This window comes from Cebus imitator, unplaced genomic scaffold (genome assembly GCF_001604975.1).
Source record: "Cebus imitator isolate Cc_AM_T3 unplaced genomic scaffold, Cebus_imitator-1.0 Scaffold736, whole genome shotgun sequence".
Taxonomy (NCBI): domain Eukaryota; kingdom Metazoa; phylum Chordata; class Mammalia; order Primates; family Cebidae; genus Cebus; species Cebus imitator.
The window spans coordinates 66,821-94,475 of NW_016108051.1; the positions used below are offsets into that span (position 1 = coordinate 66,821).

At 43.8% G+C, this 27,655-nt stretch overlaps 1 protein-coding gene across 1 annotated transcript in view; it reads left to right on the forward strand.

Moving 5' to 3' along the window:
* AFF3 (AF4/FMR2 family member 3) overlaps nt 1-27,655 on the forward strand; it is a 153,576-nt gene that overhangs the window by 39,081 nt on the left and 86,840 nt on the right. The window contains exon 6 of the mRNA XM_037735164.1: nt 12,004-12,044. Coding sequence (XP_037591092.1) covers nt 12,004-12,044 — 41 coding nt within the window. The remainder of the gene's footprint in view (nt 1-12,003; nt 12,045-27,655) is intronic.

A 27,655-nucleotide genomic window follows, 5' to 3' on the forward strand; every position in this document is an offset into this window, starting at 1 on the left:
AGATCTCATTCTCTGGAGAGATCAGATTCACATTATTTCTCTAGGTACCTCTTCTTTCAACCTGGATTTATTCTTAAAGTTCAAGGCATTTCAAAGAAGAATGTGTGATTATTATACGTTACATGTGAAAGCACTTTCACATATAAATCGTAAAGCACTGTTCACTTGAGAGGCGAAAATCCTAATAACAATAATAACACACTTAGAATTAGTTCAGCTTTCTCTTGTATAATTGGTTTGCAAAGTGCAGTTGCAAGAATCTTTCCTAATCATTACAAGCCTATTTTTACCTTCAAATATTGCTATTTTACTTGAGAAAAAAAGATTTAAATGAAATGTAAAGCCAGACTTAGATTTAAGTTCTTCAAGCTTGCATTTTTAACAAATTTAAGTTCTTCAAGGTTGCATTTTTAACAAAATTACCAAAACATTTTGTGTTAGTTTCATCTGGCCTTCCTGCAAAAACAAAGTAACATTTGTATTTCACAATTTAGACCCTAGTGGCTTTCATAATACTCAACCACCTGCCAAGGCCAGTGGAAAGTGGACAGAACTCTACTAAAGCATCATATTGAGATAGCATAAGGACTTTTTAAAGGTCCAAAATGCATTTGGCAAACTCAACAAAATAGGAAATGACTAATCCCAGTATCCACCTGCTGAGCCAAAGATGAAAGCCATTAATGGGCATCACCATCTTGGCCTTGCTCAAGGTCTGGCCTGCATTGAAATTGCCCTGTGAGATGAGTTCCGGGAACATGTGAATGACCAAAGCCCAGACGAGCAGGCCACAGAATCATGATGGAGCCTATGGTACTTAGTGCTTTCATCTGGTGGAGGGATTGGACCACGAAACAGCAGTTTCTGCGCACACAGGTCTTTTTGTGCTAGGACACTTGATCCGATGCCCAAGCAGAACCTAAATACTCTCGTCTGTGATGAGGAGCTACATCAGTATCACCTTGATGCAGAGCTTCAACAGTGTGCATACAATCACCCCGTAGTCCAGTCACTCTGACGTGTCATCTCTTCTGCATTAAATCCCAACCAAGGCTGGAACTATCTGGAAGGACAAGTCAACTGGCACTTTTAGAACTTAGCACTTATTACTAGTGATATGCTTTCTATTTTTTGCCCTAAAGTTGTGTGTCACAGACCTCTAGAAAAGACCTGCCCATTCTCGTGAGATCTGGAAGCCAAAGCAGCTATCCAGAAGGTAAACCGCCTCCTCACTTTGACCAGCATCAACATCTGCACTCCACATTTCGGCTTCCATTCCTAAGAACCAGGAATTTAAATGTATGTACTACCTGCATTGTATCTCCTCGCAGCTCAGCCAGCATTGGGTCTGATGGCTACTCTTGTTTGTTTGCTGTCACTTTGAAATTGTAGCTAGATAAACAGGCATGTGTATGTGTGTGCACACGTCCGGAAGGCACAATTGCCTTGCCAAAACTCAGTCCCAGAAACCATGTTTCAGCCACCTAATTCTGAGAACAGGCAACTGCATAAGTAGATTTGCCCACTGTGCCGGGTGAATCTTCAGTGATGTTTGCTCCTATCCAGACCTAACCCAGACAGGTACTTCCTTTACATAGTTCTGTCATGCTGAGCCCTGCAGGTAAAAAGAATTCTTCCCCAGATTTTGACAAGTGTTGAGATCAACAATAAAGACATAACCCTCTCGAGAAAGAGAAATTAGTCTCAGAATTCTGAAGTCCTCCCATCTCTTTTTGGCAACACTTGTCTAAGAGGTGACTCCTATTGTTCCCCTTCAGTGGCATCCCCAGATAAAGGTTTCCCCAGTGTCTGTTAGCATCCACCCAGGGTTTGACCAGTCCTCTTCTCACTGAGACCGCCACAACTCAGAATTCACCTAATCCCCGTTGCTTTCAACCTCCAGCCACAGGAGTCCACAATGAGGCCAAGGCAGAATGGGGCTGCTTTGTGGAGCCCTCACTGGCCTGGTTCCTTTACTTACTGGCTCTGAGACCATGGGCAAGCTAATCTTCCTGGACCTCTGTTTCAGTATCTTAAATGCTCTAGACAAAAATATTAAAGTAGGTTAATATAAAATATTTTACATGAATATAAATAAACATTAGTATAAAATTATGAAAGCAAGCCCAGTCAACATGGTGAAACCCCCTCTCTACTAAAAAGCAATTACAAAATTAACCAGGTGTGGTGGCAGGCACCTATAATCCCAGCTATTCAGGAGGCTGAGGCAGAAGAATTGCTTGAACCCGGGAGGCAGTCAGTCAGCCAAGATCATGCCATTGCACCCCAGCCTGTGTGACAAAAGCAAAATTCCGTCTCTAAAATAAAATAATGAAAGCAGACATTTAAACATCCTCCTCCTCCCTTCCTCCTCAGCTCCTTTCTCCTCTCTTCAGGAGTGTTCTTTACTTGCATCACTGAAACTTTTTTTGCAATGCTTATTTAGGTGAGAGAAGAAAAGAAGTACAGGAAGAAGTCAGGAAAGTTGATTTAGTAAGAAAAGGCAGGGAGCTGTCTATGGAAGAAGAGATCTAGAAGATGGGAAGAGGAGGAAGAGGTGAAAGTGGTGCTCTGGAGTTTTAGGGGAGAGGATGAGGAGAAGGGGAAGGAGACTTCTGCCTCCTCTCTGAAAAGGGGAGGAGATTAGACAGCTGCCACAGAGTGTGGAACTTAGAAAAGGCATAGAGCGGGCTGGGCGCAGTGGCTTACGCCTGTAATCCCAGCACTTTGGGAGGCCGAGGCGGGTGGATCACTTGAGGTCAGGAGTTCGAGACCAGTCTGGCCAACAAGGCGAAACCCCACCACTACAAAAAATACAAAAATTCACCAGGAGTGGTGGTGGGTGCCTGTAAGCCCAGCTACTCAGGAGGCTGAGGCAGAAGAATTGCTTGAACCTGGGAGGTAGATGTTGCAGTGAGCTGAGATCGCACCACTGCACTCCAGCGTGGGTAACAGCAAGGAGAGTCCATCTCTAAATAAATAAATAAAGGCAGGCAGAGAGTACAGAAGATTCAGAGGGAGTTTTATGATGTATTACACAGTTCATTTCTTCCTTGGCCTTCTCTTGTCAAGAGACATTGGTATTTACGTTCTTTATCCAGACTTCTGTAGTGTGTCTGTGTTTCTTTCTGATGCAACACCATTTTTGGACTGGCCCTGAAACAGCACTAATTTATTTGGGTTACATGTAAAATAGGGATACATTCACAGCAAACTGCTAATGGTAGAATCACCACAGTAGTGAGATGGAGGTGGTTTTTGTTTTGGTTTGTTGAGTTTGTTTGTGTTTGTTTTTTACTTGGTATATATGCTATTTTTTCCTGCAGTGGACATATACTACTTAGTGCATGTAGAACAATTTAAACCCCCCACCCGTTATGTGTCATATGCATGCAATAAAGATGAAGTTTGAAATCTGAAGGCTTTTAGCTAGATGTCACAGATTGTTATTTGTATGACTCTATTTTCTCTTTCCCAAAGCAAACTAGAAGTTTTGAGAATGGAGGCAACAAATAGAACCTAGCCCATAATTAATGGCAATGGAGTTTTGTGAATACATTCTTTAGGAGGACAAAGTAGTTATGTTTAGAACAGAAAGGAGAAAGATTAGTAACTTTACCACCTGTCCAGTGGGAAGCATGTATAGTTTAATAGTCTCTAATCTAGTACCTTGAGAGAAATTTTTGTGGAAAAAATGTCACAAGAAAAAAAATAAATTTCTTACAAGGAGAACCACAGACAGTACCACTTTAATTTTTTACAAAATAATACTTCGGCGACAATTTGTCAGATCCTTTTCCCTAAAAGAGGAAATTGACAATTGAAGGTTTATGCCTATTTAAAAGCAGACATTCCTTTAGGAAAAGAAATGGAATGGTTGATTTGTAATTGTACTAACAGAAGCTTGAATAAACTTTAGAATCCATGTCAAAGAATGAAGCCTAGTTTCCAGTTTGATGGCCTCATCCTCTGACACAAAAGCTTTTAAAATAGGTTGAATCAGAAGAATGAATGAGTTAAAGGCTAATTCATCATCCTCCAAGAGGCTCGCCATTATAGCTTAGTCGTCTGCTGACAATTGTCAAGCATGGGTGCATGCACCCTGTGCTATTACTGTACCTTTCACCAAGGGTTGTTCAGTCATATAACTGGTACCCATTTCCTGTCCTCAAGGAGCAGATATCTAACCACCCTAAGCCTGGCCCTTTATGGAGTTAGTGTCTAGCTGCCACTCACTGTAGGGCAGTGATGCCACATCTCTTAAACTGTGAGTTGTCCCCCAGAATTTGGCTTAGGACTAAATATCACCCACCCCACATCATGGCGAACACTGATAACCTCACGCATGGTCATGGTCTTCTTGCCACTTCCTCCCACTTCAGAGGGACCTCTTACCACCCCCACACCAGCCATGTGCCCCACAGTCCTCCTCCAGGCATCCTTCAGGGCCCCTCTCACCCATAATGTTGCCTTCATGGTGTTCAGAATCTCCTGCCCTGCAGGGTGCCATGTATCTTCTGTGCCCTCCATAGAGCCTCAGCCTGGACAGGGACAGTCCCTGCGGTACCTACTCGTGTTGTTCTCACGCCTTTCTCTTCTTGCTCCTGACTGATAGCAACTGCCTACATTTTCATTTGTGATGGCAAAAGCCTCCAGGGACTAGAAGAGCCACGTGCTTTGGAGCAGGGAGAACCATGAGGTGAATGTCACACATGGGTCTATCTCTAGGCAGTGAAATGTCCTAGAAATGCTCAACAAAATGAGTATGCCTGTCTCGGTCCTCTCAGATTCGACTTGCCAAATTAGAGCCTTCCCTGACAATCTGACTTCATGTAAGGACCTCAGATCACTGTGTTGATAACAGGATCCACCTTATGAGATAATGTTACCTGTGCAAACTTCATCTGGTATGGTCAACCCTAATCAGCATTTTTCTCGGGATATACTAGGTGCTCAATAAATGTTTGTTATTGTCTATCAAATTTCTGGTAGACATAAACAAACCTAAGCAATGTGGGGAAGCAGAAGATAGTCAAACATTTTTCAAAGAGGAAAGTTTGTTCATATATCTAAATAAAGCAAAATTAAGGAACTAATACACAGATATTTTTAAAAAATGTATTTCCACAAACCTCTTAGATTGGAGATGGTGGCAAATAGTAGTATTTGTTATCCTCTGAGGTTACCTGCTCACATCTTATAAGTATTAAGGATTGAGAGAGAGCTCTTTTAGGTAGAGGGAAAGTGAGCTAGGATCTCTGCCTTCAGCATTCTTGTAAGGAACTTAGGGAGCCAAACTAAAATTGTCATGAAGCGGATGGCATACTCCCCATAAATGACTGGAATCCAGGGCTACCCCATGTTATTGACTAGAAGCACATGGAGAGAAGTTGAGAATTTTTACAAAAGAGTTCAACACTTAACAGAAAGGGTGAGCTAGACCTCAAGAGTGCCTACAGTGAACAGAGGGAGGGGCTGATGGGCAGAGAGCCCGAAACTCACACAAGCATCAGCTGGACTCATCATTAGGAATTGGAGGGACTCGTCCTATGCTGACCCCGTTCAGCTCTGTGCTTTCTTTATTGACACGGTCCTCAGGCCCTGAAGTTCTGCCTTCTTATCGTGATCTTATTTAACACGGTTTATAAGCAGCAAGTCATATTTGCACAGAGCAGTCCTTACTAGAGTGATCTGTACAACCCCATGTGCCCTGAACAGCCAGATTTTCTCGTTTTGTCTCTGCAGTCTGGTTGGCATTCCCTTTCACTCTCAAATTTGTTCTTATTTGGATAATAAATTATATTATCATCCCTGACTCTGCTTGACCCCTGTAGAGAATGGGATGAGGTCAGAGTCGACTGAACAAAATGCTTCCTAGGCAGCATTTATTTCTAGGAATCCGAAAATGCAAAATACTCATTATTACTTAGAAAAAAATAGAGGAGTAAGAATTTTTCCTTTGTCTTGCAAATATTACTAAACGGGTTAAAAAACACTAAATGGAAGCCCACAACATAAAAAGTTATGAGACCCATTAGCTAGGACTGAAGTGAAAAACAATGGCATAAAAGTTAAGATAATGACACATAAAATTGCTTATAGATGTGGAAGGAAATTAAACCGTGAAATAAATTAATAAACACAAGTCTCAACTTGAAAAAAAAAAACAGCAAATACAAGTTCTCTCCATCTTCACTGCTACTGTACTCTTCCCTTGCCCAGATCACTGCAATAACCTCAACCTTTGTCCCTTCCTACCCAGTTCCATTTATCACACAGAAGCCAGTGAGACATCTGAAAAATCTTACTGCCTCACTCTCTACTATTTTTTTAAATTACATTCACAGGAAGTTGCAAAAAACATATAAGCAGGCCTCATGCGTGCTTCACCTAGCTTCCCCTCATGTAAACCCTTCAGTGACTTCCTATTGTCCTATAGATAATACCTAAAATACTTCACTTAACCTCTAAAACCCTTGGGATTGGCCTCATCTTGCTCTGCTGCTGTCGCAACCACTTGCTGAACTGCAGCACGGTGACATCTTGTAGTTCTTCAACTGAGCCAGGATCTAGGCGCCCTTCTGGCCTTTGCTCCCAAACTGTTTTCCCTTCCTAGAACACTTCCCTCACACCCACCCCCATTTCTCTGATCTGATCATTTTTCTTTATCCTTTAGGCCTCGGCTTTGTTATTTCTTACTTAGTGAGCCTTCCTTGACCCCTCGTTCTAAACAAGGTCTCCTTCCTTAGTTGGTTTCAGAGCACCCTGTCCTCTTCAGCCGTGCCCCTTGGAATGTAGACTGTTTTGAGTGTGTGTAGCTTTTCGTGTCTGCCCTACCTGTAGACGCTAAGCACAATATGGCAAGGGCTTGTCTGTTGTGATTGGCACCTAAGCCAAGCCCAGTCTTGCACATAGTAGGTACTTCACACTGAATTACAAGCCTATCCGGGCATGAGTTCTGTTTCTATCAAGTAAGAAATGGGATCATTCTGACAGCGCTCTGAATTTCAGCGTCTCCTTTTGTTTTCCTCCCCACTCCAGTATCCATGAACTTGCACAGTGCTTGACCCAATTACAATAAGGGCATTTAATTTCCTCTTTGATTTCCCTTCAATAACAGATTGTGACTTGTAATTCATTTAGCATACATTGAAACCTGCATATCTACTGATTGTGTTCCCAAGCAACAAGCTTGCTATAATAAAGACAGAGAAAATATGTCATCTCTTAAGGAGAACCTGAAAATGGCAATTTCTGGCAGGAAAAAAAAAACATATTTTGTCTCATAGACTTGAGCTTCAGAGTCATTCGTGAATGAATAATGAACTCAGGAAAGATCAATGAAGTGTTCTCTTAACCCTCTCAACCTATTTTTCTGAGAACTGAATAAAAGGAAAGTTGTAAGGAAGAGATGATGAGAGATTTAGGAAGAGAAAAATATAGTTGCTATAATGTATAACTCTTGAAGGAATGAAATTGGGCAATTCATCTAGTTTACTATGAATACTTTTTCAAGCTTCAATCATGAGTCACCTAAGTAATTTTTTCTTTGCCATTTAATTCCAAAATTTGTTTTATTATTTTCCAATAGTAAAATAAAACAGTGAACAAAGCTGAAGGTCTTTTTAAAGAGAGGAGTCAGTGAAAACATCTTGGTGGTCTTTGCTCTGATATATGACAATTAATATCATGCCATAAAGGGTTTTTTCCTCAAGGAATTATTTAAAACACATAACATATACTCCTCTTCTTTCATAATAGATGATGAGTTTTTATAAAATTTTTAATGATATAGAATAACTGCAAATTAAATAGCACAATGAAAATCAGTCATTAAAAAATAGCAGAGCAGACCAAGTACAGTGGCGCATGCCTGTAATCCCAGCTCTTTGGGATACCAAGGTGGGTGGATCATTTGAGGTCAGGAGTTCGAGACCAGCCTGACTAATATGGTAAAACCCCGTCTCTACTAAATACAAAAAATTAGATGGGTGTGGTGGCACATGCCTGTAACCTGTAATCCCAGCTACTCTGGAGGCTGAGGCAGGAGAATCACTTGAACCTGGGAGGTGGAGCTTGCAGTGAGCTGAGATCACACCATTGCACTCCAGCCTGAGCAACAAGAGTGAAACTTAATTGCAAAAAAAAAAAAAAAAAAAAGTAGTGCAAGCAATTGATGGTGCTAAGTACCACCGTGTTGCATGCATGGTAGCATACATCATGTGGACAGATTGGAAGAGTGAAGAATCACAGGAGAACACTGCTTAGTGCCTGGTGGAGTGCCCTGTCTCTCAGCCCAGCAGGACCTTTTGTTCCCAGGATCACGCCAGTCTGCTAAAGGAAAGTGGCCCTTGCTCCAAACTTCCAACTCGGCTTATATTAGAGGACGGGCCCGACATCAGTCCTGTGGCATTGCCAACAAGTACCGCCACCTGGGATGCCTCAATTCCTAGGCACTCCAGTGGTGGCCAGACAGCAGTGTTTCTTGCTTTTTGCTTGTTTGTTTCGCATTTGCTTTTTAAATCATTTTCTGACAAGCTGCACATCAGCAAGCACTGTTTCCGTATCACAGAAGTCAGCACGAAGTGTTTGGAGGTGGGAGAGAAAAGAGTCAGTAGCCTCTTAAAATATTGGAAAGGCTTGGTGCATTTCCACGGCTGGGGGGAAATCAGATGCGATGTTGAAGGTTTCTATTGAACTTTTAGTCACACCTCTTATGATTTCTGTTATTCTGGGAAGAGCCCGTCTCTGATGGCTCCTGCTGAGACAATACTAATAATACATTCCACCTTTCTTTGGGGAAGTTCAAAAATACTTCTTGTGTATTCAACCACACAGTCAGGAGTAGGGAGGTAAGCTCAAGTGTCACTGCCTAAAGCGAAAGCCATCTTGCTGAGTGAGAGGGAAACTCTGCAGCAGACAAACCTGCCAGCAGTGATGCCACCTGTTACCTGCTGGGTGCATTTTATCAGTGTGCTCTAGGCGGGCTCCCTGGAAGAACACAGGAAAAGGACTGAGGGGAGAGGGAAGCACCCAGTCCTGGAGGTGTCTGCATGGGCTCCCCAGGCTCCGGTCCTCTTCCCCGGCCTCCCACTGCTCCCTCAGCTGCCCTTATAAAGATCAGTAGATCTGTATTCTTTTATCTATTGAAGTAATCCGATGACACTGGAATGCCAGGACATGGGGTCCTCTTCATTCAGAATCTAGGGAACGAGGAGGGGACAGTAACATCTTGTCCATAGTAGCCTGGACACGGACTCACTGGCTCTTTCAGCACCCCATTCAGAAAAGGAAAGGGTGCTTTGGAAACTGAGCTGGAGGTTGAAGGCCAGACTCAAGGTCCGTAGCAAACAAATGGCAAAACCTGTCCCAGAGTGTCGGACTCTTCACCCCCAGCTCAACAGACTGGATGGTTTTCCTAATTCAGTGTTGTTGCATTACTTATGGAAGTTGTCTCGGTGCGTCTTATCTTTGCCAGGCCCTGGAGCTCATGTTCCTTACATCCCTTCTTTCGGCAGTCCTTTCATTCCTACTCATTCCTTTGTCATTTTAAGGGTGTCTGCAGAGAAACACTGCAGGAGACAGTTCTTCACTGTACAAGGGACCTTCCTGCTGTTTGAAGGGCTTTAGTATCCCTGGCCCCAGACACTGACTGCCATTATTGATCCTGTGCATGAACATAATGCACAGAAACACCCTCATCATTTCCAGACAGCCAGGGTTCGGGAGTCATGGGTGCCCCAGTTGAGAGCTGCTGCCAGAGGCTGGGCTGGGACAGGCCCCTGCTGTGCCATCTAGCCCAGTATACCAATGCCTCCTCACTCCTGACCACATCCCTCCTTGTCTCTAAAGTTATGCTCAGATTTCAGTGGGAAGCCTTCCCTGACTGATTCATTCATCTAACATTTACTCAGCAGGTATGTATTGATACCTGCTCACAGTTCCAGGTACCATTAGAGGAGCGGACGCCCATCCCTGCACCTTCCTGACACTGCCCTGCTTTAATCTTTCATTTTCATGGTATTCTAAAAGTGTGCCAAGGTCATCCAGTGCCTACTTAGGAAGGAGCTTCTCTGGGACAATGACTTCTTCTACTTTTATTTTTATCCCAAGATATGGAACTATTACCAAGGGTGTATCTTATTTCCATAACAGGGAAAATAGTTATGAGGTATCTTTTTTTTTTCTAACCTGAAGATTCTATTTTTCGTGATATCTGAATTTGATGGGATCAGCATGAGAAGTATTGTGAGGTCCTTAGTCAACAGTAAACATAGGCCAGCCACAGCGGCTCATGCCTGTAATCCCAGCACTTTGGGAGGCGGAGGCAAGGTAGATCATTTGAGGTCAGGAGTTTGAGATCAGCCTGGCCAACATGGTAAGACCACATCTTTACTAAAAATACAAAAATTAAGCAGGCATGGTGGCGGGCACCTGTACTCAGGAGGCTGAGGCAGGAGAATCGCTTGAACCTGGGAGGCGGAGGTTGCAGTAAACTGAGACTGTGCCACTGCACTCCAGCCTGGGCAACAGAGCGAGACTCATCTCAGAAAAGAAAAAGAAACAGTAAACATGACCTGGACATCATGCAAGGAGGAACGGACCATTGCACACTCCTTGTTTCCCGGTGCATGCTGAGAAGTCATGACTGAGGGGTCTTAAGACAGAGACAGAGAGCATCGGGTGCCATCTGCCTTCCTCGACCTCATTTGGCCCAGAGATAGAAGGCAAATGGGTAAAAAATAGAACAGGCAGAGAGGAAAAAAGCAAGTACAAAACTTGGGATAATCTGATGGAGAAATGGAATCTTCTTTGTTTTTTTCTTTTAGTTTTTTATTATGGGAAATTTCAGCTCACACGCACACACACACACACACACACACACACACACACATTAATTTTAGTAGACGAAAGAAACAAAAGCAAACCAATATGTTTTCAATACAAAACGAAAGTTTTATTCATTTCATATAGGGAAATGGCCAGAATAATATAAGAATCTGCCCTGTGCTCATCACCCAACATCAGCAGTTCTGAATGCAGGGCCATCTTATCTCATATATTTGCCCATCTACTCTGCCCTTCTCCCACTGTATTTTTTTCTTATTTATTTTTTTGAGACAGAGTTTCACTCTTGTCACCCAGGCTGCAGTGCAATGGCACGATCTCAGCTCACTGCAGCCTCTGCCTCCCGGGTTCAAGTAATTCTCCTGCCTCAGCCTCCATAGTAGCTGGGACCACAGGCACACGCCACCACGCCCAGCTAATTTTTCTATTTTTCGTAGAGACGGGGTTTCACCATGTTGGCCAGGATGGTCTCGAACTCCTGACCTCAGGTGATCCGCCCACCTCAGCCTCCCAAAGTGCTGGGATTACAGGCATGAGCCGCTTTGCCCAGCCCTCCCACTGTATTATTATAAGGCAAATCTCAACATCAGATAATTTTATCCATTAACATTTCAGTGTGAATTTTAAAAACCATTGCCATAATATCATTATGCCTAAAACAAATCAATAATCTCATATCATGAGATTTCTAGCAGCATTCGATATTCCAACTGTGAAGACTTTTTTAACCTGAAATCCGAGTGAAAAATTACACCTTCACTGGGAAAGAAGCAACAAAGAAATCAAAAGAGACTTTTTCTTTCTTATAGAGAAGGACAGCAAAGCAATGGGAAAATGATTTCAGAGAAGTAGCTCTGGTCTTTGCCAATTTCCTGAGGCCTGTCCAAGCTTACCTGGGTGCAGTCCTTTGCCCTGCAAACTCACTCCCGAGTTGCAGGTGTGCATTGCCGAGCTTCAATTAACTCTCCATGAAGTTCATTTCATAACACACATTTCACGTTTTACAGCAGGGCTCTCTACTACATTGCTAGTCATTTAAAATTTGGCCACATGGCAAAAATGTGTGTAATGCCCAGGTTTTTTTTACATGTTGATTGAGCACATAATTCAAAAGTTAGAATATTAAATAAACATCTCTGCCCTTCTTTCTTCCAGCAGGCAGCCCAGAGAACAGCTCTCCGCACTCTCTCTGACAGGTACATTTTGTCATTTTTATGAACTATAAATTGCTTTATGAAACATTGAGCCCTATTTATTGTGGCATATAATTCATAATCGGGTTTTGTCCCTAAAGTATCTGTGAACTGGGATGTTAAACATTTTGCATGCTTGGATTTGTCATGCATGTGTGGAGGTTATCACTGCAAAAATCGCCTTGTTCTGTTTCATAGCAAGTGTGAAGAATCCCTTGTTGTGCAATGAAGCAAGACACAAGAAACTTAGAAAGGCCTGAATGGTGTGGTAAATTCTGAGCTTTGGAATTGGTTGAGATCTAAGTTCATTTTTCAGCAATAAGTACTTCATTTCTTTTGAGATGTTTTCTTCAGAGTTTTTCCATATCATTTCACCGGAAGCTACCTATCTTTTGATAAGATTCTCTCTTGCAATATGTTATGCACATAACCCAACAACTCACAGTCCCGCATGCCTGACTTTTTACTCCTTGCTTTAGCTTCTTTCTCCTGATACATGTTACTGAATGAGATGTATAAACCGCATCAAGAAACACACACAAGCTGTATTTTATATCCTGCTTTGCCTAAAAGGCTGTAGACAGATAGTTGAATGTGGGTATGCAAAGTTACTTCTAGAACAGACCAGACCATTGGTTTGGTTTTTTATTTTTCTTTTTGGTTTTTTTGTTTTGTTTTGTTTTGTTTTGTTTACTTACTAAGATTGGAGGGGGGGAGGGAGGGAACAGGCACACACACGTGCATGGTTTGAGGAACTGTCAGGAGGTAAAGGTGAAATCCCTGCATGTCTCCACAGCATTAGAAGCAGCAGGAGGAGATGTGCCCTCGGCTGGCTGGCAGGCACCTCCGCGTTGTCTAGCTAACCTTCACCACCCTGCCTTCCTTCCCAGTTCCTTTTTCATGGAATGAGCCATCATTGACTGTGTAAACCAGCTTAGCTCGGTGCTTCCTCCAAAGTAAAACCTGTCACTTAGGCGAATTATCTGCTGTGCATGAGTGAAAAGCATTTTCTCTTTGGTGGCAGACTGAGCATGAATATTTTTATTTCAATTACAAAACCTTCCCCATGACAACCACACAAGCCTGTGTGTCCTGAGTGGTGGCACGTGATCTTCTGGAATTGCTTTTGGGATTTTCACAAAAGCTGATGACTGCACTGCTTCTGAGTATGTCAGTAGGAGGAAGAAGGAATCTAGATCAAAACACATTTAGAATATAACACAGTCATTTCTTTCCTATACATTTTTCTTTTTTCTGTTTGACTTTTCTTCTTAAGTAATTCCTTCAACAGAATGCACTGAGATGCAAGGGAAAGCCCTCAAAGTTGACAAAACTTTGTCGTTAACGAGTACAAGGTTTCTCTGGGGATGATGAAAATGTAAAAATAGATTACGGTGATGGTTGCACAACCTTGTAAGTATACCAAACAGCAGTGAATTGTATGCTTTAAATGGGTAAACTTTATGGAGTATAAATTACATCTTAGTAAAGCTACATATATAAACACAAAATGTCATTATGACCTTTCGTAGAATGAATCATTGCCTATTTTAGGAAAATATGGATTCATTTTGAAGACATGGTCGCAAATACAAAGGCAATTCATCAGAAACTAGGACTGATACATTTGAAGATTTCTTCCCAAAAGATAAATGACTTTGTCCTCAAGAGAAAATGTGCATGGATTTTAATGATGAACAATGCCATTTTCTTTACGTTTTTTCAGATATTTTTAATTTTAAAAATCCCTTGTCAAGCCCACTCCCCACCCAAAAATGGAGGTTTTCATTGTCACCACTCAGAAATTTCTCTGTCCTCAAATATAATAGGGCATTTCCCTTACTTTACTGTAGCACTTTTTCTATTCAGAATTGGTCATTTCAAAGTGACGAGTTGACTTTTTCTACTATTCTAGCAGTGCAGCTGTGTAAAGCTACCTTCTCTATGCTTTTTCTTTTTTTTTATTCAACTTGTATTTTAAGTTCAGGGGCACATTTGCTGGATGTACAGGTTTGTTACATAGGTAAACGTGTGCAATGGTGGTGTGCTACACCTATCAACCCATCACCTAGGTATTAAGCCAGCATCTACTAGCTGTCCTTCCTGATGTTCTCCCTCCCCCGACACCTCACTGGCAGGCCCCAGTATGTGTTTCCCCTTCATGGGTCTCATCATTCAGCTCCCACTTATAAGTGAGAACATGCAATGTTTGTTTTACTGTTCCTGTGTTAGTTTGCTGAGGATAATGGCTTCCAACTCCATCCATGTCCCTGCAAAGGACATGATCTTTTTCCTTTTTATGGCTGTATAGTATTTCATGGCATATGTGTACCATATTTTCTTTACCCAGTCTGTCGTTAATGGGCATTTGGGTTGATTCCATGTCTTTTCTATTGTGAACAGTGCTGCGATAAATATACACATGCATGTATCTTTATAATAGAATGACTTATATTCCTTTGGGTATATACACAATACTAGATTGCTGGATCAAATGGTATTTCTGCTTCCAGGTCTTTGAGGAATCGCCACAGTGTCTTCCACAATGACTGAACTAATTTACACTCCCACCAACAGTGTATAAGCATTTCTTTTTCTCCACAGCCTCTCCAGCATGCTGTTTTTTGACTTTTTAATAACAGCCATTCTTTTTCTATTCTATTTTTTCTACTCAGGACCACAGAAGTAATCCCCATAAGTGATAAGCATTTGTAACCATTTCAAGATGGAAATTAAAACCTTTCTTCAAAATAATGACTTTAAAATACCTACTGAATTAATTGCATTCATATTTTCTACTTTCTAATTAGAGAATAACTTATCAAGTGACAGATGTCATTTTCTATGACATTACTTATTCTTTTGAATAAAGCAATATTTTCTAGAAAAATGACCCGAGTGCCTCAAGTCAGACCACTGTATGACTTGCCTAATGTTCTGTCTGCCAGAGAAACCTCAGGGTGGGAGTGGAATTCATTAAAGATCTCCCCATGCCCTGAATATCACAAAGTGGGGTTCTAGGCCCAGTATCTCTGGTACTTGGAGCCTCGTATTAACCTATTCTACACAAACCATTTACACAAACCATCCTGGCTTCCTAAACTCTTTTTGCTCTCAGCCTTTTATCACCTCTTTATATGAAATTCCATAGTGATTAGGCCATGCCTTCATCTTTTTTCTTGGGGGGAAAAGCACTTTTCAGACCTCAGAAGGTGCTTCCTGAGTTCTGCAATTCTGGAATGGGACAGAAAAGCCCACACTTGCTCTGGCCATGCACATTGGTTCTTTGTGGAAGAGCATGTCTGTGACACACCCTGGGCCTTATCCTCCAGAACCTCAGTGTCCTGCAAGTTTGCTCATCCAGGGGCTCATTTCACTTCCACTGAGCCTCAACATTGAGTACCCAGTGTAAAAATCGATGTTGCAACGGGATTTCGTTGACTTGGGTTTGGTGGAAGGACATGAGTTTACACTGTAGAAAGCCAGTTTTTGTTCTCTGTTTCCCTATAAGAAAGCTCAACTTCAAAGTCTTGAGATCTGACCTGATGAGACTAGATAGAAGAAAAAGAAAGGGGTGCATTTTCCTTTCCCTTCCTAAGGGTGGGTAGAAATCTAATCCCTCTCGGGTGTTAGAGGTTAGAGAATGTCCAGATGTCTTTGGAAAGTCAATCTTGTCTTTTCATTTCTCCTGTCTCCTGGTTTATTTTCTAAATCGACATTCCAGCACAAATCCAGTGTCCGATAGTTCAGACTGTATGCTTTAAAGTTCAGAGAATCTTCTATAATCAATACACAACCTTGATAAATTAAAACTGATATTTCCATTACATAAATTTTTAAAATCCTCTGTGATCGTCCCCCCAGAAAACCTTTTCCCTTGCTTGGTTTTGCCTGAGCAATGGACTTAATTCATGGTTCACTCCAAATAGGCAAAGTGTACTTCAGGTTGAAACTGGATCACCCTGGCAAGGCAGAGAGGGAGTTTGGGCTCCAGCTGCACTCACTCACGTCCCCTGTCCAGCAGTGATGGGAAGGGGTGTGTGAGAGTGGGATGGTGCATTGTCTGTTCTTTTCTACTCGTGACGGTAGAATTGTTTGCATCTGTTTTATACCACTGAGAGTCAGCTGGCCTACCAGAGGCCCACTCACGTTCCCCCAGAATGAAAAAAGCAGACAAACAGGACAAGAAGAGATGGTGAAATTCTTTTTTCTGTTTTTTGTTTTGTTTTGTATGAGACAGGGTCTCACTCTGTTACCCAGGCTAGAGTGGAGTAGTGTAATCACAGCGCACTGCAGCCTCAACCTCCAAGGCTCAAGTGATCCTCAGCCCTCTCCATGCCCCACCCAGTGCCACAGTAGCCACCACGCCTTGCTCATTTTTATACTTTTCATAGAGGCATGTCTTCGTCATGTTGCCCAGGCTTGTCTTGAACTCCTGGGCTCAAGTGATCTGCCCACCTTGGCCTTCCAAAGTGCTGGGATTATAGGTGTGAGCCACCACACTCAGCCAGGCAAAATTCTTGGCAAGGTAAAGCAGCCAATTACAAGCAAATCTCAGTTTGCAAAGGGACACAATTCGTCTCGCTTATTCAGGGCTTATTGTGTGCCCCTCACGTGTTTTTCTTCTTATGGATTGGTGTATTTGATGCTGGTTGGTAGAGGCAAAGGAGAAGGACAAACAGGATAAAGGTGGATCTTTGGTGTGGACCCTCTGCACTGCGAAAGATGCCACATCACCGCCAACGTGGAAAATATGCAAAGTGCTGTTAGGAAGAAGGAAGGATTTGTGCGCAGCATATGAAGTGCCTTGAATACGATTAACTTCCCTTCGTGAGTAGTAAATAGTAGATAACTCTGATCAAAAAAGGGATTCGTGTGATTTATCAAGCCGAGCGACTGTGCATCTGCAGAGAAGCTGGAGGTCAATCTTGAAATCTAGGGCAAGAGAAGCATGAGGAAATTGCCAGGACTAAGAAGTTAATCATACCCTTGGACTGCTTCCATCTGTCTCAGAGCGACAGCGCTGCTCTCGGCGAGCAGGCATGCTTTATAGCAGCAGATCAGGAATTAATATTTTCTGTGAAACCTCAGGCATCATTTGCAGTAACTTGGGTTTTATAAAACTGGAACATAATTTTATATGAATAAATCACATTCAGCTAGAAATATGAGAGGCTGCAAAAAATTATGCTTGACTTAAAAAAAAGAGAGGAACGAGCAAAAAAGCCAACATGAAAACAGTTGTTGAAGCGATGGCACTTGGAGGGCACAAATAGCCATGTGGTTAAATTGCGCATATAATCATCTTCTGAAATGTCAGTCTGCGACTCCAGCAACAGCTACGTTTTTATAGTCTTGGAGATGCATCACCAGACTGTAACCTGTCTGCCCATCTGGCTGTATCTCAGGCCCAAAATCCATTTATATTGAAATCCAAACAACTGCCATTGATTTATTCATTTATTTCACAAATATTTACTGAGCACATCCAGCATGCTCCGTGGGGCGCTGTGCTGGGGCTGGGGGTGCCGGGATGAGAAGCAGCCTTGTGACTGTGCCCATGGCTTCACAGACCAGATGAGTGTTGCCTTTGCAAGGAGAAAGAACTCAAGGCTTGTGCGTTTGCTGCCCTCAGTTTTGCCCTTTCTCGAATAAATCTCACACATCAAATCTCCTTGTTGCCCATTGGGAAGAATATAATGAAATTACGTAAATGAGGAATTACCTAAAACTGAGGGAGTTTCACCTTCACTTAGGTAGAAGAATGTGAAGTGGTCTGTGCCCAGAAGCCAGATGAGAAATGGCCCCATAGCAAGGTGGGGAGGCCAGTGGGTACCCGTCTAGCAGCGTGGGGGGTTGGATTCAGCCTCATCTTCCTGACCCCTTGTCCAGTGGACCAGCTCCAGGCAAACAAAGGAAGTGTGTTGGAGTTGCCACCAGCACAGAAGTGTACCTTTCTGGGTACCGTGTCACCCAGTCCCTGGCCATGTGAGAGGACAGCCCAGTTGCCACACAGTACTAATAGTTGGTCTCTTCTTTAAGGGTCAAAAAAAAAAAAAAAGAAAAAAGGGAAGCACTTTTAAGAACATTTTCAGCTTCTGTGAAGATGTTAAGGTGGCGTGCTGGCAGGTACATATCAACCCTGCCCTGAGGCCCTCAGCACTCTTCCATCTTCCCAAAGCAAGAGGGCTCCTTATAAAGAGGTATTTTAAGTATGCCACGTGAATAAAAACTTTTTAAGAATCCATTTCTCCCAAGCATTCATCCCTTTTGTTATAAACAATCCAGTTACACTCTTTTAGTTATTTTTAAATGTACAGTGAAGCTGTGAATAAAAACTTAGTTTGAGAACTTTAGAGGTTAGCATCACTATCACATTTACCATCTCATTATCTTCACAACAACCCTGAGAGATAGATGGGACCCATTTTACAGATGAGAAAGCTGAGCCTGGAACAGGTGATGCGACTCACCCAGGGCCACACAGGAGCAAGTGGCAGAGGTGGAACTAGATCCCAGGTCCCCAGACTCCTGGTCAGTACGATTTTTTTGCCTCTCATCGTGCAACAATAGAGCAGCTGGCTGGGGTCAGAGATAGGAGGCTTGTGCCACATTTTACATCCTGACATTATTTCTGGCTTGGTAATCTTTTTATCCCTAGCACCTAGCACAGTACCTGGCAATTAGGAGACACAGTAAGTCATTTGATAAATATATGGATGAACTAGACCAATGCTTTGTGGTTAAATAATGGCAACTTGGGGCTTAAAAGAGAAAATAATTTTTTGCAACTGTGGCTATCCACCCTTGCAGTAGATGCCTGAGGAGTCAAAGGTGGATAATCAGGGGCTCATCGCTAAGTGGCTCAAGGTGTTCATGCCTGCTGGTATGGATGTTATAGAATCTACAAACACAGAGGTAGAGAGTGGGGGAAGAAATGGAAAAATTGAAAAAAAAAATCAGTCCAAAAGTAGAAAAAAAAAAAAAAAAAAAAAAAAAAAAAAAAAAAAAAAAAAAAAAAAAAAAAAAAAAAGATCAAAAACACTCAGTATAATTAAGTTAGAGTGGAATTAGATTAGAACTCAATAACAAAAAAGAGAACTATATGATGCTTTCGAGACGTCTCTTGTACCAAGTTGGGATTGGGCCAGATGGCCCCTGTCTCCTCCTTCCCTCTCCTGCCCCCTCATCTTTGTGCTTCTTACTATTAACATGACTTAAAATGTGCTGTCTTCACCAACTATTCATACTTAGGTTTTTCATTTGTACTTCTTCATTCATTCCGTGAAATATTTACAATAGTAAATCCCTGCAATGATAACGCATTCTGCTGATGTCTATAAAAGACACAAAAGTTCGTTACCCATGGATTCCACTCTCAGGAAGTCTACAGTGTAGTAGAGGACATGTAGGCATGCGCATAAATACTGAGTGTGTTACGTCGACATACACATAAGTACTCATAATCTCCTTAGAACAGTCGCGTATCCGGTAGTGTACTGAGCATCTCACATACCTTACTTCATTTAATCCTCACAGTGACTCTCTCAATGAGGAAGGAAGAATGCAACGTGAGGGACTTAAAGAGATGTTTTCTATGAAACCCCATTTCATTTCATTTCATGTTCTTTTTTGTTGTTGTTCTTTTCTTTTTGTTGTTGAGACAGACTCTCGCTCTGTCACCCAGGCTGGAGTACAGTGGTGCAGTCTCAGTTTGCTGCAACCTCCGCTTTCCAGGTTCAAATGATTCTCCTGCCTCAGCCTCCCAAGTAGCTGGAATTATAGGCACGAGTCTCCATACCAAGCTAATTTTTGTATTTTTAATAGAGATGGGGTTTTACCATGTTGGCCAGGCTGGTCTCCAGCTCCTGATCTCAGCCTCCCAAAGTGCTGGAATTACAGGCGTGAGCCACCACACCCAGCCTCATTTCATGTTCTAGTGAGTCTTGGTTTCCAAACGCATGCAGTTCACCCCCAGTCTTATAGCTAGAAAGCCGCAGAGTGGTCTGGCTCCAGAGCTGGTGCTTTTACCTTCTTTAGTAGCGGCCGCCTGCATCCGACCATGGAGAAATCAGTCGCTTGGGCGACACAGGTAAAACATTGCCGTACTCTCCAAGTACAGGGGACGAGGAGTGGGGAGGGGACATATGAGGTGGCGTGTGGAGGACAGCAAGCATCGGGTGACCCAGGAGTGGAGACGGGAAGAGAACACAGAAGGAATGTCCTGGGCAGGCCCAGGCTGCAGGGTGGACAGGGAGCGGCAGGCCTCCCCGCTGTGGTGTGGGCATCTGAGTAGAAAGTGTCGAGACAGCTGTCAGTGCAAGGAAGCATGGGAGGGGTCTTCTGCTATGCAGTGCATCCCTCAAACTCGGGATCAAGCGTCATCTTCCACGGAAACCTTAAAAAGCCAACTGCCCCAGCCCCCACAGCTCCTATTCCCTCACCACCTCATGTAAATGCCGGCATAGGCCGGCTCACAGTCTCTACCTCCTTTATGTATTTATGTCTGGTCTCAACAACGGAGAGCAAGAACCACATCTTGACTATTAGTAGTACTTTATACAAAATAACTGCTCAGTGGTGACTTACTGAATGCATTAAGACCAAGAATGCAAATTATGACACTCATTTATGCTGTCGTGATAAAGGAGAGAAGAAAGCAAAAAAAAAAAAAAAAAATTGGCGTTGGCTACAGAGTGAAAAAACGTCAAAAAAAAAAAAAAAGACAGTAGATTAAAAAAAAAAAAAAAAAAAAAAAAAACCACACGAAAAACCTGGACCAGCTTTCCCTATTCTCTCCTCTTTTTACAAGACATCATGAAGCAAGCACAGGACTTTGAATCCTTGCACTTGGTCTGGAATTTACTTTGGGCCAAGCATTTACACATCCAAATCTCAGCTTTCTCAGTTGCAGAAGCAAGATGCTGCTTACGCCCTCCTTGTTAGGTTTATGTACAGATTAAAGGATGTGATGAATGGAAAAGGCACTTCCTTTCTCCCTCCATATGATAGTAATTACCTCATTGTACCACCAAGAAAAGTCACGTATGAGGTACCGTGAGATGCTTTTAAGTCCTACCAAGAGGCTTAAAAACCAAGAGAAGAAAATAACAGAGTATGGGTTTAATGTGTGAAGCAATTCATAGCTAGCAGTATGGAGCATGTTTTTACACTGATATTATAGAAAAACAAATGTCAGCAAATCCTAAGAAATATTCCTTCTATTACTCGTGCCATCCCTATTTTGAAATATGTTTTAGTAGAGCCTCTTTCCCTCTAAAAGCCAAATTGTGGGTCTTTGGGTCCCAGGTGAGGTTCCTGCATGCCTCTGAGGAGGCTACCACCTGTCTCTGCCACATTGTCTTTCTACTTTACTTACGGAAAAAAATCATCCCAGGCCGGGCACAGTGGCTCATGCCTGTAATCCCAGCACTCTGGGAGGCAAGGCCGGCGAATCACAAGGTCAAGAGATCAAGACCATCCTGGCCGCTATGGTGAAACCCCGTCTCTACTAAAACTACAAAAATTAGCCGGGTGTGGTGGCATGCACCTGTAATCCCAGCTACTAGGGAGGCTCAGGCAGGAGAATCACATGAACCCGGGAGGCAGAGGTTGCAGTGAGCCAAAATCGCGCCGTTGCATTCCAGCCTGGGTGACAGAGAGAGACTCTGTATCAAAAAAAAAAAAAATTTAATAAAGTCATCCCTCGGTCATTTCCTGACACCTTTCCAGCTGATCTACAAAGAATTGGTCTCATTTTATAATTTCAAAGTAAATAATACTTATTATTTCAAAAACAAACAGCAATGCTTGGTTAATGTGGGGAAGCCCTGGTAGAGAACTGTCTGGGGCAGTGTGAAGAGAGATAAGTGCCAACTGAGTCTCCGTTCAGCCCTCTTCTCTCTAAAGGGCCCAGAGGTACCATCTGTATTCACAAAAGTGGAGCCCCTTGGCCTCACTGCTCCAACAGAGAGGCCACAGAGGTGTCCCTCACAGCCCTCTGGTGGCTGTTAGCTCAATCCACTGCATTAACAACATGAGCAAACGCAGGCTGTTGGGTCTAAAAATCGGCTTTTAAAAGCCCCCCTAGTACTAATTTCCACAATAAAACGGAATGGCTCCAGAGAAGCCATTGAGTTCTATCAGGTAAATAATACACATTTTAAAAAGTCCCAAACATGTATTTTCCACAATAGAAAAAGAGAGCAAGCCGAGGATACAGTCTTTTGAGTAAATAAATAATGAGTTGTATAAAGCCACTAATTGCCCTTTAAGATGGTTTAGTGGCCAGGGATTCCTGAGGATTAATACAGACTTGCTGCCTGATGTCTGGCAAAGAGGCTGCAGCCCAAGGTGCCTCTGGGCGAAAGTCAGTTTTAACCCATTCAGTTAATGCCCGCAGTTGCCACAAGCCTGCAGGAACACATGAGGTGATGTGAGCTGGGGCACAGTTAGAAGAGTTTTGACCTCTTTCAGAAGGAAAGAACTGGACACCCTTGGCCAATTTGATGTTATGTGTATGTTTCCAGAATTAAAAACAGGAAAAATGTGGAGGGTGGAAGGAGAGTGAACATCCTGCAGATGCCAATATCCCAGGTCCTTCCAGATGCCCCCTTTCTCATAGGCCTGGGGTAGGAATCCCATGTTCTCTCTCCTGGGTTTGAGGTGCTAGAGTTCTAGGCTGGACATCCCTCCCTTCCTTTTCTGCTATGGAGAAGACTTTCTGCAAGTTACTCAGATCCTCTGTGGTAGGGACAGCTGGGCACAGCCCCACCCTCCATCCTTCCCCTGCTCCTTAGCCAGGTGTCTGTGACCACGGAAGAGAAAAGCTAATCTGTACCACTGGAGTCCCCCAGCCTCCCTGCAGTCTGCGAACACAAGAAAGGGCCAGAAGGAACCAGACTCTTCCTAGATGCAGTGAAAAGACAATTAGAATCATACTTTAAGTTACTGGTTCTGGCTTGGCGCAGTGGCTCATGCCTATAATCCCAGCACTTTGGAAGGCTAAGGCAGGTGGATCACTTGAGATCAGGAGTTCAAGACCAGCCTAGCCAACATGGTGAAACCCTGTCTTTATTAAAAATACAAAAATTAGTCGGGTGTGGAGGCGTGTGCCTGCAGGAGGCTGAGGCAGGTGAATTCCTTGAACCTGGAAGATGGAGGTTGCAGTGAGCCAAGATCATGCCACTGCACTCCAGCCTGGGAGACAGAATGAAATAAAATCTCAAAAAAAAAAAAAAAAAAAATTACTGGTTCTGACCTATTGTCATCCCACTCTGTGCTCCCTCTCTTCTCAACTCATCCTCAGACTAAGTATATTAAGTTACGAAGGGCAAAAATTGAAATTACAAAACTATAAATTATTTTTACTCGAAGTCTTTGTCACTGTGTCATTCTCCTTTTGAACACCTATGTAGCTGTCTCTTCTAGACCAAGAACAACATACACTGTGTGTCTAATGCTTAATGATTCATTTAACTTGTACTTAAATTTACATCCAAAAAAATTTAAATATCCCATACACATGACATCCCAAAGTTGGAATTAAGAGAGAGAAGACTTATTTAGCATAGTTTTCGGTATTTGTCACTGCTATCTACCCTACTTCTTTTTTAAAATGTCTATTTCTGAAGTAGAAGTACACCTGTTCCTTCTTGAATGTACTTAGATTAAATTAAGCACTTGCTGTCTGCATGGAATGTGTTGGTTGGTGATTGGTTAATTGGTGGTTGGTTCTATTAGAATGTTTATACTGATGCCACATAAAGGTACAACTGGTAGCCCCCCTTTTTAATTTTGCATATGTGGTCACCATTCTCACTGAGCCAGATCTGACCTTAAAGGCAATCCAAAGGCAGCAAATAATATATTTGACAGGGAGAAAAAAAGATTCAAAAAAGATGCATTTTCAGTGCCCGTGTGTGTTTCTGAGCACGGTTGCTCCTGTCTTCATCACTCATGCCTGTGCCTGCAGTGGGCGGAGGCCACGCTGTAGAAGCATTTGTGATGAGTGGGTGGTTTTAAAGCCAATAGATAGACTGAGGTGTGGTGCTTTGTTTTGCTATGTCTAAAACCAAACTACTTTTCATGGGAGTTAAAATCATGATATCAAATATTTTTTGTTTTCCATTTTTCATCTCCTTTTAGTGAAGAAAACTGGCCAAAGCCCATGGAACCTTTTCTCTTTGGCCCTAAGAGCCCTTCAGGCTAGCACCCCCTACCCACACCCATCCTCTCCATTTCCCCTCTTTTCCCACCCCTGAAACAGTCCCACCCTGATCATTCCGCTCTCCAGCCTGGGACTCCCAGAGCCAGCTGGAGCACGCCACCCTGCAGCTGCTCACTCTGGGCACAGGGCCTGCCCTCGCCTCCACTCGCAGGCTGCCGCCCCGTGACCTGCTCCCAGAGGTAGCCCCAGGCCAGCCTTGGCTGCACTGGGCTGGCTGGCCTTTGATGACTGCATTTTGGAGCCTGATAAGCTCCCCCGCTGCTATGGAAAGGTTAATGTGCTCCCTGTTCACTGGGGCGGCCTGACCTTCTGACTCCATCCAACTCCCTTTCCTGTGCTGGCTCCTGACTGTGGCTGGCTGGCCCACTGCCGCGTCGTGTCCTCCTGCTGGCCCTCAGAATGCAGCGCCTGCCTCTGCCCCCGACAGGCAGCATCAGACCCCAGCCATCTGCATCCCTGTTATTTGGGGACAGACATTTGATCCTCCAGATTCCGAGCAGACTTCTCATCCTTGCTTTCTCTATGTAATTGTCCGTGGCCTTGGGTTTCAGTTGTTGCACTGCCTTCTACCCATTGCCTGTCTCACCCCTAGAGGCAGTATTTACCTAGCATGGCAGTGCTCATTAATTTCAGGTCAATTCCATTAAAATGTTGAAGTGAACCAGCCGATTGTGAACAGTGAGTCCATGGTCCCTTTTTCCATTTCACAGACCAGGTCAGCCTGCTCGCTGGCCCCAGTCCACCAATTGGACAGGGCCTCGATGAAGCCCAGTCCAGGCCAAGAGTCTGAAGCTCTGGCAGCTCCCCACTTGGCCTCCCTGTGGCCCTGTTCACCCTGTTCCCAGCCAGTGAGTTGGGAAGCCACATGAGGCCACAGTTCCTCATCTTACCTTGGAGACAGAAACCCCTATTCAGCCTGTCTAATCCTGGTGCTGAGAGAGGCCAAGAAAAGTAACCACGGACCCAACGTGAGTGCAGCGAATTAAGGGACTACGGGAAGGAGGTCCTGGTTCTCTTTGAGTCATGGCTCCAGCCACTAAGCTATTTAATGAAATTATAAAAAGACTGTGGTCATGGCCTTTGCTGTTGTTGGAAGATGCCCACCAAGCCAGATGATAACCTGTCCCTCTCTGACAAGGACATCTGGTCCCAGCAGGTGTGGCGGGTGTATGTGACCTTGTGGTCTCTCAGGATTGCATGCTTGCTGCCCCAGGCCCTGTGCTGAGGGCTTGCTGCCATCATCCCATTTCATCCCCAGACAGCCCAGGAGGCAGGTGTCAATATCCTTGTTTTACACATGGGGAAACTGAAGCCCAGAGAGGTGGAGTCACTTGCCCAAGGTTAATGAACACAGTAGGGGGTAGAGCCAGCTGGAGCCCAGGTTTAAAGATGGCATCATCACATTGGGTAGGGAGGGGCTGGTAGGCAGAGCTAGATGCCTGAGAAATCCCTTTTCCATCAGCCCGGGTGCCCTTAAAATAGAACAAAATTGGTCAGGCATGGTGGCTCACACCTATAATCCCAGTACTTTGGAAGGCTGAGGTGGGAGGATCACTTGAGCCTAGGAGTTTAAGACCAGCCTGGGTGCCATGGCAAGACCTCATCTCTGCGGAAACACACACACACACACACACACACACACACACACACACACACACACACACACACACACACACCTGTAGTCCCATCTACTTGGTAGGCTGAGGTGAATGGACTGCTTGAGCCCAGGAGACAGAGTTACATTGAGCCATGATCGTGCTACTGCACTCCAGCCTGGGAGACACAGTGAGACCCCGTCTCAAATATGTATATGTACACACAGTGAGAGAGAGAGAGAGAGAAAGAAAACAGAATCCTGCTCTGCCTTGAGTCATGCTCACAGCTCAAGGCTGAGCACTGCGCATGGGGTCAGGGGCTGCTCTGTTTTCCTGCCCAGATGGCTGGATTCTGCTGGGGGGCGCTTGCTAGAACACACCTCATCTAGTTCTGTTCTGTACAAGGAAGTGGATCTGGGTACTTCAGCCATCCTTCTGTGTTCTGCACTTAAAAATAGAAGATGACAAAAAAGCTTGAAAAGTGCAATGGTCGTGTTTAGATATATGATGAAGGAGGGGAATGCCAAGCCAACATTATTTCCTAAGATTTATTTATTGAAGCCTTTCCCTCCGTTCCAACTGACTGGAGAACTACTACCTATTCACTAATATTTGAAAATGAAGGACAGATTCTGCTCCCTTCTCTGCACCAATTTTGTATCCCAGGGGTCTTTAAGATGTGAACCCTGCCCATATATTGTTGCTCTGGGCACCGGTCTTCAGTCATCCCTTGCCTCATTAAGGAAGTGAAACTCCAGGGCTGTGGAGACCACACAGACTCCCTGAATAATCAGGAGGGCTCACCAGTGACTTCCTGAGTTCCCTTCAAGCCTTGGATCTTCCACAGCCTCATCTTGTGACTGCAGGCACAGAGGTTTCGTTCTCCCTCACCTGTGCATGCACATTGTCTTGTCTGTTTTCTCTTGCTATAAAGGGATACCTGAGACTGGGTGGTTTAGAAATAAAAGAGGAGGCTGGGCATGGGGGCTCACAACTGTAATCCCAGCACTTTGGGAGGCCAAGGTGGGCGGATCACCTGAGATCAGGAGTTCGAGACGAGCCTGGCCAACATGGTGAAACCCCATCTCTACTAAAAATACAAAAAGTAGCCAGGTGTAGTGGTGTATGCCTGTAGTCCCAGCTACTCAGGAGGCTGAGGCAGGAGAATCACTTGAACCTAGGAGGCGGAGGTTGCAGTGAGCCAAGATCGCACCATTGCACTCCAGCCTGGGCAACAGAGTAAGACTCAGTCTGAAAAAGAAAGAGAGAAAGAGAGGAAGAGAGAAAAAGAGAAAGAGGAAGGAAGGAAGAGAGAGAGGAAGAGAGAAAGGAAGAGAGGAAGGAAGGAAGGAAGAAAAGAAAGAAAGAAAAAAGGCTTATTTGGCTCACGGTTCTGCAGGCTGCACAGAAAGCGGGACACTGGCATTGAATTGGCTTCTGGTGAGGGCGTCTGTGCTGCATCAAAACATGATAGAGAAGGTCAAAGGGGAAGTGGCCAGGTGCAAAGAGGGGCCAGGCAGTGGGGAATCTCTGGCTTTGTAACAAGCCACCCTCACGGACTAATCCATTCCATGAGAGCTAATCTCATCTTTCCAGGATGAGAACTCACTCCCTACTGGGAGAATGGCACCAAACCCTTCATGAGAGATCCACCTCGGCCATGACCCAAACACCTCCCACCAGGCCCAAAACCACACAGTGAGGATCAAATTCCAGCATCGGTTTTGGTGGTGGACAGAAAAACCATATCCAAACTATAGCACACATGCTGTCTCTTCTCCCTGGAGCCA